Below are 11,222 nucleotides of genomic sequence, written 5' to 3'. Positions count from 1 at the left end.
GAAATATATACCTCATTATTCAGTCTCCTTTTACTAATATTTTTACCAGATACTTCATGAAGAAATAAGATAAGTGACTATTGCGTGGTGACTTAACCACCCATATAATTTCCTGAAAGTCAGTTTCTTGGAGGATTTTAAAAAAATAAAAACAGAAAAAAGAAAGAGAAAAATAGAGAAGCTCCTGTAGTCTTTTAGGAGCCAGAAAACCTAAGTTCAGCTTTGGCAGGAACTCCCATCAAGGCTTTCCAGAGAGCTGCATGGAATTACATTTTCAAAAGGATTTAAAAGGTTTAGGAGCCTGTCCCATTGTTAAAAATGATTTAGACGAATGAGCTTAAGCATTGCTAAATGTACTGCTTCATGCTCTGTCTTGTCCAGCCCTGTGAGGGGTAGGGTTCTCCACAGCTACTGACAGATTCAGACACAAGGGTTGAAACACAGGAATTGTCTTTCTACAGTTTCCAGAAGGAGGTGACTGGCCCTGACTAGCAAAAGCAGATGGGAACACAGACCTTTGCCCAGGTCAGCATAAACCATCATGGAGTGAGACTGTGCTCCCAGGCTGGGCTGTCACCTCGAGCAGCGCCCCTTCTGCTGCTCATGGTTCAATTACAAAGTAGAGATTCAAGGCAGCAGCACCTTCTGTGGCTGCAAACACCTTCACCAGAGGCCATCTGTCAAAGCTCCTCAGCCCCAGACACTTTGAAAAGCAGACGTGGGTGCTTTGACAGTGGCACAGCCCCCCCTTCCCCGTGCCACACTCCCTTCTCTTGCTCTAGTCTGTGATTTCTTTCTTGTTCTAATGTGAAGTTTCCTTAGGATAAAGGGAGGCAAGTCACACATAATACTTATCAAAGTGTTTTATTCCGTTTGCGCTTTTGCAACAGAAAAATTGTTTTAAAAAATTTGGATGTACCACAGTATGCTTGACCTAAATTCTTCAGTGCTGTTCCTTCATTTTGTGAGAGACTCAAAATTAAGTCCTAAATATGTAAAATTTTGAACATGAAACATGAAAAATGACAAGCCTATTCATGAGCTGCAGTGTTTACTTTTTCAAAATTAAGTTGACAGGTTTTCTGGTTCTTTGTTTTCTACTGACAATAAGTCACCATTCTATGACATGTAAGATCTGTGAACTTTCACATGGAAGAGTGGAGTAGGTAGGAGTGTAATTGTGGCCTTGTAGTCATATCAGGTAGATGTTTCTGCTAAAATATTTAGAATTAAAGGAGTTTTTAATTTAAGCTTTTTATTACACCATGATTAAAAAAATTGTAAATCAGTGTTTTGATGTTCTCCAGCTGTCAGTACCTAGATAAAACCAATAAATTTGGTCTAAACAAACTCTGAACTCCTAATAAATGACCTGTATTCACTCATAAATTGAATATCAAGCTCAATTCAATCATAAATTGAGTATCAATGAATGTGCTGCGCTAAATTGGTTGCTTTTTCAGGATAGTTGAAAAAGGTATATAAAGCCCAAGCCATTCAGCATAGGTATGTGGCTCACAAACAGATTTTAGCAGTAAATTCTACCTGCTCAAGCATTTTGTTGGATCAAGTCCTCACTTTTTACCCATCCAAAGCTCCATTTAAGTCAAAAGAAATGTTTTATGAATTATGGGCTGAGTAAGGAACTAATATGGACCCTTACTCCTGGCCACACATTAGTACCATATCTCTTTGCCATTGCAATTCTAATCCACTATGTTATCTGTTGTTTGAAGCTCATCTCACTACTAGTTTCCTAGGAAACAAATTTAGGAGCACACACACACTAGTAAGAATCCTGCCTCAGGTAAGTTTGGTGTGAGATGATGGAAGAGCACTGCTCCTCAGTTTGCTTACATTCACCAAACCTGATACTGAAACAGGTCCAGAGCTCAGGGGAAAGAATGAAAGGTCTGTGCGGCACGTTCTTCATTCACAGCACACCTTTGCTTTTGTTCAGAAAGCCAGGGAACCTTATTGCCTCTGAAAGTATGTTTTCTTTTTTCTGAGTTTCAGGTGGATGGCAGTTATGACAAAACCTGCCAGGGTTGCTGCTGTGCCAGAAGCCACGTAGGCAATTCCCAGGAATGGGTTACTTCCTCCACTCCATACCACGGTTGAGAGAATCACGTGCTTCCTTCCCTTGAATTTGGAAACAGGGAAATCTGATAGAAGGATGTTAAGATTTCACTAACAAAGTTTATATTATTTTCAGGAGAAGAGAAAGGAAAGGTTAAATGCTCAAAAACTTTTCCAAGGCATAAAGAGTCTGGAGGTCTGCATTTGCTGCCAAAACTCCTTTAACTGATCTGTGATGTCTCTGCTATTCTGGATCCAAAAACTTGGTAGCAGCTGGTGGTAAGAAATCCAGTTATTTTAGTTACAGTCTTCGTGTGCACCTGGAAAGACTTTCTTTTTAAAAACATTGCAAATTTCAGATTCATAATTTATATAACTGCTACTGCATTAATTTGCTATGAAAACTTGAAAATGAGCCTTTGGGGCAGCTTATGATGATACTCCACACAGTCTCAGTGAGGATAAGTGCTCACCCCTACCTAATATGTCATACCCAGAATGTTATATGATTTTACCTTTCATTTCTCTCATGGAAGCTTTCAGAATAGGCTGTGCCATATTTAAAACCATAGCTCTATCAGCTGAGAGAGAAATTTACAGTCATCCTGACATAACTCCTGCTGACAAAAGGAGTGCTTTAGTCAGCAAAGTTCCTGCTGTTGGGTGTGAGAGGGCATTTGCACCAGCACAAAAGCTCCTGTTAGTCAGCACGTGGCCCAAATCCATCAGAAAGCTCTGGTGACCCAGGCATCCCGTGCTGTTCTAAGCAGCAGGGACACCTCTGCACATTGTGCACCCCCATAACAGAGCCCACCCATCTGATTAGGCCATTGTTATTTTCAGCTAAAACGGCATCTTCAATCATCCCTTCAGGTTCCCATTCTTCAGTTTTACTTGTGTGATGCACCTGTGTACTCTCACCAGCCAAAAGTAGCCCCCTCAGAAGTCAGAACCATCATGTGCTTCTGTTTGAGTAACAAGCCTTAACAGCCTCTGCATGGGCTAAAGAGAGTCCATCACCACTGACTGTCTCATTTTTCTTGGTGAGTCAGTTTGGGGCGTTCTGTGCAGTTTCTTTGCCAGTTTACCACAAAAATCCTACCTGCTTCCATCTCACTGTAACTATCTCACAGTCTTAGATAACATGAAAGGATACTATAGGAAATCTGGAAGGTGTAATTCCCTGCTGGCAGGCCATCTGCAAAGTGCCTGATCCGCCTGACACGGCGGTAAAGATTTCTGAAGGTGGCAAAGGCTGACACTCGCATCCAGATGATGAAGTCATCGTTGACATAACCGGTGTTCCTCTCATCTTCCTCGTCTAACAAATACACTGGCTTCTGCCAGTAAGGAGGTCTTGCTGTCCCTGATGGAAAAGAAACAAAGCAGGTAAGACACACTGTCAGTAAGAACAGTGGTTGCTGGCTAAATTCTGGGCCTACTCAAAACCAACACAGAACATGAGATATGGAAGAGACACGAGACACTACTCAATATTCAGAAATTATATATGCTAGGTAACAATTTTCACCCAAGCATCTCCACTCACCTCAAACATGAATGAACAGTTTAACAGTACTCAGAGGTTGCCACACATTAGAAACTTCAAGCTCAGGAAAAACAAAGTGACTTGCACAGATGAAAATACTGTTTATTCTGGATTCTTGTTGCCTCTTCAACAAGCAATGATGAGGAGCTTGCCTTCATTTTTATACATTAATTTACTCCTGCACAACCAGAGAGGCACCTTTTTGTAGCCTAATGGCATGGCCTATGATATTTAGAATCTGTCTCATGAAACTTAGTTAATTAACTCTTGCATTTTTCATCCAGCACAGCACTGCCCTGATGCACAATAGGGAGATATTAGTCCCACTTCAATACAGATCAACCATAACAAGGAAAGAGAAGAGCCCTAGGAAAGAGGTGTGAAAGAACTAGTGACGAAAGCAGTCTCAATTGCCTCACAACTGCCTAAGAATCTGCAAAGGCACAAAGGAAAGATGTGACATGCAACTCTCCTATACAGATATTTCCAATAGGAAAAAAACCCCAAAGCAACTGCATCCTTGCTTTCCCTGGTCAGATTAAGCATTACAAGTAACGATACAGAAGGGTGTTGATGTGGGCTAATTTCAGTCTTCCAAATCCATTTTCTTCCAATGTCTGTGGTCACTAATTAAAAAATAAAAAGGTGATATTTTGGCTAAATGTGTCTTCTGCTCTTAGTCACCCTCTAAAGCTGCTTCTCCAACCTGCTTTGGGAGGTATTTCTCCCAAAAGGGATTTTTCTCAGAATGAGAGACACATGAGCAGCGAGGTAGGGAAGCCATTGAAAAATGAGGAATACCAGCAGAAGGAACCATTCTTACCTGCAAATGCAGAAGAGAGATTGTATGATTCAGGATTGCGAAATTTCACATTTTTATCTGTCCACCAACTGTTTCCAGTCTTCAGCAGTGGCACTTGAATCACAGATGAGTTACGATTGTAAAAAAGATCAATAGTGTCTGCAGGGAATACAATAAGCAATACATTTGAGTAAAAGACAGTCATTCTAATTACCAGCATGACTAACAAAAAAATGTCACACTGAAGCACCTTTCAAGTGAATAGAAAACCAAAAAAGTCCTGGGAAAGGTTTCATCACGACTGTGTACAGAACAAGAGAAGAATTAGGGTTCCAGAGTTGTGTAACTTCTGAAGTTTTACACTGAACGTACTCCTACAAATAACCCTCTTGAAGAAACAATGCCTTGTAGGAACATGGGCACATGTATCTCATATCCATCAACTCCTGTGAGATTAACTTCTTTGCAAATCACTTTCAGAGCTCTCTGGCTAGCTACAGAAGTTACTCTCCTAGTACTCCAATACTTTCCTTAGTATTCCTTCGGCAGTTGTCCTCAACTGATTGCTTTGCTATATATAACGTGTTTTCAGGGAAGAGGGAAGAGGTGAAAGCACTATCAAGGGAATATAATTAGAGCTTGTCTATCAACTTGGACACAAACACTTTCTTCAATCAAAAAATATTCAGTTAAAACTGTGCTTAACCATGCCATCCTGTTTCACTGGGTGAAGAGTACTTGTTTTATCCATTTCCCTACTTAGATTAGTTTAACAAAAGGTAAAAATAATAGAGGTCTCATTAACATCTCTATAAACATCTGGGTGCCAATGGGATGAAGCAGGGATAGCTGGATGATAGAGATGGGGAGGGGCTGCTTTTTAGGAGACATGAAAAACACAACTCAGCTGCATGACATCAGCAAAAACGTACCTTTTTTTTATCCTGCTACAAAACCTGTGTTCACACTCCTTAAAGCTCAGACACACTCCACTCCCTATCTGTTTGTCACCAGTTCACTAACAGGAGTTGCAATTCTTTGAGCTCTGTCTGCTTAAATGCTTGCCTTGACTGCTCCCTCGCATGCTACTTTGGGTTAAAAACCTTTCCTGTGGTAGGAACTTGGCCATCTTCCCCATTTTATAAAACAAGATCAGAGAGCAGTCAAGACAACCAGCTAAACTGCCAAAAGCGAAAGGGAAGCACCTTCTCTCACAGAAGAGGGTCAGAAATGAGCTACCAGAGGGGAGGATTCAGACATCAACTCCTTCCCCCGCACCACCAGCAGATGGAACTTTTCACCACACTATGCACTGAGGACAGATGCAAAGGCAGACACTGGGAGGTTCACCCTCAGCAGGGGCTCCAGAACAGTGCGGGCTGCATGCAGGTAGCTTTGCTGGCCTAGGTCTGAGCCCAGTCCAGTAAATCAGACTTCCAGGGCAGCAGGAAGGTGCACAGGTAGATGAAAATCAAATGGATCTAAAAGTTACTGAATGCAGCTGGCCTTCACAAGTCTTCTGCTGCGGGTGGCTCAGCTGGCTGAAAACAGCCTCTGCCTTGCCAAAACCTGCTGTGTGCAACAGATTAAAAAAAAGGGTGTTGGGGCAGAGGGGCAGAGATTGGCAGACAAAAAAGATGGAGTAGGGGAGAAAAGTCTGTAAAGGTTTTTCGTCTCCTTTCTTTCCAAATAAATACATTCTGAAATCTCCTAAACTCATAGGCAGGTTATGCCCACTAGGTTACTTAAAAGAAGATCATACACGGGATCAAATTAAAACTGTGTACGCTTCCAGCTTTCAAAGACCAAAAAGGAAGACACATAGATCCAAAGGTCCAAACCAATTTGGAGAACGTGTCACCTCCTTCTAAGCACACCATGTGGCAAGGCACAATCTGTGCTTTCCCATCACTGTAAAGAATGTACTTTTTAGAAAGGAAGTACACTAAATCTGTTGTATCATTGTTCCTTATTTCAACAGGGATTCAATTCCTCAGTCCTGCTATACATTCACATTGAAGAGGGCCTTAAAAAACCAAAAAATCTCCCTCAGTTTCAAAATAAGGGGAAAGTTACTAAACAGTAGGAAGCAGAGCCCCATATTCACCAGAGTCTCCACCAAACAACACCTTTTGTGGGAGAAAGACAGAGACCTTGCAACATCGGACTAGTAATGGAATAATTTCAAGTATGGGGTAATGGAACACTCATGGGGTAATGGAATAGTTTCAAGTGGAAATTACTGAGGTGGGTGTGGAAGGTACGTACATACCATTGAACATGCTGTTGGCAATAGCCCCGCACGGCGCCATGGGGGTCCCATTTTTGTAGGTTGTGAAGGGTGCACAGTAGCTCCTCTGAATCTGCATTCAAGGTCACAGAACAATCAGGCACAGACCTGGAGTTTTGTTTTAATTTGCTGCTGTCCTGCCCCATTCCTTCTTCTGAAAAGCCATTGAAAAATTAAGCCTCCAGTACGTTCTGGTCACATTAGAGAAACATCCGAATGAATGAGTCTGTAGTTGAGGAACACCTTCCATATCATGGCACGTAAAACTTAAGGTCTTCATCAAATTCTGCTGTGGACTTGCAAGCTCCAGACTACAAAAACAGATTTGGGGATCTGCTATTGTAACACGGCTACAGCTGAAAATGTTCCAGGGAAGCCTTGGCTTATCATAGAACATTTTATTTTTCCTTCTTTTTAATTTTGACCTGGACTGCTTTAGTGCTGGAGAACAGCAGACATAGTTAGCCACATTACTGCAGTTCAACATGGAAAAATCTTGATGCGTGAACTGAAAAATAAAGGTCCACCTTGAATTTATCACATCTCTCCTATCCTAGTTCATGGGAAACTACAAATCTTCAGGTTTAAACATGGAAACATTTTCAAGTAAGTCCAATGACCTGTGTATCTGACTGGCACAAAAGCCAAAAGCAGTTGCATCTGGATGCAAACAAACAAGCTGACAGGACACTTAGAGAAGCAGATGTATGAGGAACATGTCTTGAACATTACAAGAAGCATTTTATAGAAACAACAGATTATTATGGCACAACCATCATACATACTGAAAGGACAGCATGTGGATTGTGTGTATATTAAGAAATGCTACTTTTAAGCCAAAGAAAATATGTTTTAGATTTGTAAGTAAAAAAACCTGAATGCCATGATTGTGTTCTCCAATTTCCTTATGCAGGTCTGCTGCAGGCAATGCTGTCTAGCTCCCTCTTTAGAGCTCTAAATTGTGTACTTAGAATGCTACATAAACACTTATTTCATCATAAACCTTTTCCTCCTCCTTGTCCACTTTCAAAGCCAGATGGCAAAATGAAAGACTTAGAATAACTAACTCTATAATAAAAGCACAGCTTAAAACATTTCTGGCTAAGAAGACCGAAAACATGAGGAGAAGCTTTCTGTAAATTTATTTGAAAAGGACAATGTATTTTTGAGTAGCACTCCTACAAGGTGCAGGTTTGAGAACTGCAACACTGGACTGACAGCTTTTATTTATCCCCTCAATCTTCCTCCCTTATTAATTTATTAGCTCTAATGACCGTAGCAATCATAAAAGCAGAGACCAAACACTAAAAATCTGTACTTCATCATTCCCTAGAGCCATCTAGACACACTTAACAAGTTATGCCTAGTTAGCTCTCCATATGGTAAAAGATGCACCTGCTGGTGATCTCATAACATAAAAAGAAAACTTACATTTACATTTCGACCCAACAGTTGTGCGTCACTTCTGGAGATCATGTATCGACGATGGTTTTGATAGAAGTTTTGCAGACCATAGTACATAAAAACATCACCCTAGAATTCAAAGATAAATCCCTTCAATAAGGTGAGTTCATGAACACAATGAGAAATCCTACTACTTGCTAAAAAAGAGAGGGGAAGAGAGTACTCAATTTGTATTAAAGTGTTGGTAACTACACTCTAAGCAATTCAGCAGACACAGGCTAGAATCTAGTCTTTACCCTAACTGAAAGTTTTAGTATTTTGGCACAAAATTAAACATACTTCAAATTACCAAACGAAACCTAAAATAAAAATGCCTGATAATTATTTTACTCAAGGTGGCATGGCTGGCCATGAACTTGGCCAATGAATAATTTCACTGAGACAGACACTCATTTTCCACAAAAGAAGGTGCACAAAAACCTTCAAATTAAATGGAGAATGCTAGGCAGGCAACTCAAGCATGAAAGATAATTATTCAACTATAAAAAAATCCCATTTTTCAGTTAAACTAACTTCTCATGTCAAACATCACTGTAATCTGAAGAATTACAAAGTATTTTAACAGCCCCTTCAATACTGAAGAATCTGAAAGTGACTTTATAATTTAAATTGCATTATAATTTTAAGGGAGCATTTATGCAACACTAAGTATAAGATCTCTTTGGTGGAACATGAAGCACTTGAACAGTCTCAACAACATGACCTGGTAGTTTAGGACAGGAAATGAAGGATACTTTTTCCAAATGAAACTGCAGAATCACATTGCTAGACTTGAGTTATTTCAAGGACCTTGGGGATTAACAGCATAACCCTTGTAAAAAAGACTACAGGGGTTTACTTATGTAAAGTGGTCAGAGCTTCAGATTTCCTTCTCAAGAGCTTAGCAGCGCAGTAACAAGTAACCCCAGACCAAGGGAAAGGGTTTGCTACTGACTCAGAGGGAGATACAGAGAGACGTCACCTCCATAATCAAATATAATTTCCTTCATCCCCGTCTTCTCCTTGGACATCTCCCAAATAAGGACAGAGGCAGTCTGGTCTGGATTATTTTTAACAAATCCAAAATGATTAATGAAGGCAAAAGCATAAAATTTTAAGTATTTCATGCTTTGAAGAAGTACCAAGAAAATTTAGTCAGGAGCTTTACAGAACAGAATTAGTGTATTTTATCATACAGGGATATAAGTAACAGGTGGTACTAAGCAAATTCAGTTGTTTCTTGCATCTACTTACCAATATATCTTCCTTTAGCGTGAAATTAACAGAACAATGGCATTCCTTATTCCAGTTAGAGGAATTTTCACGGAATTTTGAACAGTCTGAGCATTTATCTGAATAATCTATCTGGCAGAAGTGAACAAGTAGAGATATTATAATAAAGGACATGCACATAAGAAAAGGTTTTAGCTCCAAGACTTCTCAGAGCAGTTTTCTTCTAAGTGCACTGCCAAAAACATTGTTAAAAATGAAGAGGCAGAGAATGAGGACTTGGCCTCAATGAACATTCACAAAATTTATCCCCAGTTTAAAGCTGTTTTAGAGCCTTCTGATGACTGTTGCAGAACCTTCCCATCTGCTCCTCGGCACAGGAGTGCTGAGTGAAGAACACTTCTGCACCTTCTGCACTTCTGGCTGATCAAGTAATGCTTGACAAATCTCCACGTGCATCATGGCCCACCCCTGTTGAACAGCCTGGACGTAGTGCTGAGTGTTGGCTCCAACCAGGAGTCTATTAACAACACCACAGGTCTAAAAAGCCTTTCCTCCAGGAGGGATTTAAACATTAGGACTCCCTGTATTTTAAGATTTTGCCCGGGGAAACGTATATTCTTCTAGTACCAAACACTATCAAAGGGATTTGTTTCTTTCTCTTCAAAATCCCAGGAAATAATGGCAACATTTCAGGGATTACCAGCCAGTAGCAGTAATCATAACCCATATTTCAGACATTACCACCCAGTTAGCCACTCAGTGCTTGGGTTTTATTGATGACTGACAATCTCTGCAGATTTTCACAGGAATACTAGTTGTTGGACGTATGTCCAGGGCGTGAAGCCATTGCTACCATCTTTATTCAGAAGCAAAAATTCAAAGCCTTTTCCCTCCAAACCTAGCCCAGTTTCTATCTTACAGAATATCTAAGAACACCAGCCCCAAACCAACCTGGATTTCTCTGACGCTGTTTGCAGACAGTATAAGGCAGACTCCCACAGTAAGGCAGAATGCGCCCGTGAGGAAGAAGCTGGAGAGCACAGTCACAATATTAAGCTGGGGCTTCCAAGCTGGCAGCCTCTGCTGTTTGAAGGCACTGTTATCTGGACACCTAGAAGGATGTGCTTCTTCTTCTTCTTGTGAAGGAAAATTTGTCTTGTTTTTCATTTTCTTCTTGGTGAGAGGAAGGAATAATATACTTGTGCTGGAGAGTGTTTAAGCTGAGATATTGTCTTTATTGTTGGGAGACTGTATTGTTTGTTCAAACTGCATTATGGCCAGGAATTACTTATTAACTACATCTCTCTCTTCCTTGTTTTCTGTATTGTGCCTGGATCCCCATGATCAGCTTGTACCAATTGTGTACTTTGATCAGGGTGTCCAGTTCATGCCTCCTGGAAAAGCTTAAATATATTTTTCCTGTCCCACAGCTCTTGTTATGTAGGATTTGTTATGTCTTACTCATTTGCAGGGACACTGTCAGCTATACTGGAATTTCTGTGTAATGTCAGATGCATTATTTCTTCTCCCTTCACGCCCATAGCTGCCCAGCTAACAGGCAAGGCATACAACGAAAGGAGTTCTATTCCAAATGCACTGGATTCCACTGGGGAGGACTGCAGGAACTCAGACAGCACTGGACAGAAAACATTGCCTTTGAAGACCAATCCAATTTTCTTAACCTATTACATTCATTGTTATTGGCTGAGATGCAGTTAAAGGTTGTAAAAAGGTTATGGGTCCTTTATCACTCATTTTCAAAATATCTGATTTGGATCAATGGTTTTCCAAGATACTGATGATTTGATCACCTCTGTTCACCTTGT

The 11,222-nt window shown here is 40.5% G+C and overlaps 1 protein-coding gene across 1 annotated transcript; it reads right to left on the bottom strand.

The window, feature by feature from the left end:
• Positions 1-845: 845 nt before the first annotated feature.
• Positions 846-11,143, bottom strand: LOC135409132 (cell cycle control protein 50C-like). Its single transcript, XM_064644283.1, has 7 exons — positions 10,348-11,143; positions 9,418-9,528; positions 8,152-8,253; positions 6,703-6,793; positions 4,452-4,589; positions 3,236-3,445; positions 846-2,165 (listed from the first exon to the last, which is right to left on the bottom strand). The coding sequence occupies exons 1-7, from the start codon at positions 10,561-10,563 to the stop codon at positions 1,975-1,977; spliced, it is 1,059 nt and encodes a 352-aa protein (XP_064500353.1). The 5' UTR covers positions 10,564-11,143; the 3' UTR covers positions 846-1,974.
• Between the last annotated feature and the right edge of the window lie 79 nt (positions 11,144-11,222).

This window comes from Pseudopipra pipra, chromosome 2, assembly GCF_036250125.1.
Source record: "Pseudopipra pipra isolate bDixPip1 chromosome 2, bDixPip1.hap1, whole genome shotgun sequence".
Lineage (NCBI taxonomy): Eukaryota > Metazoa > Chordata > Aves > Passeriformes > Pipridae > Pseudopipra > Pseudopipra pipra.
Note: the sequence above shows the minus strand (reverse complement) of the source record. Positions and strands in the feature narration are given on the sequence as shown.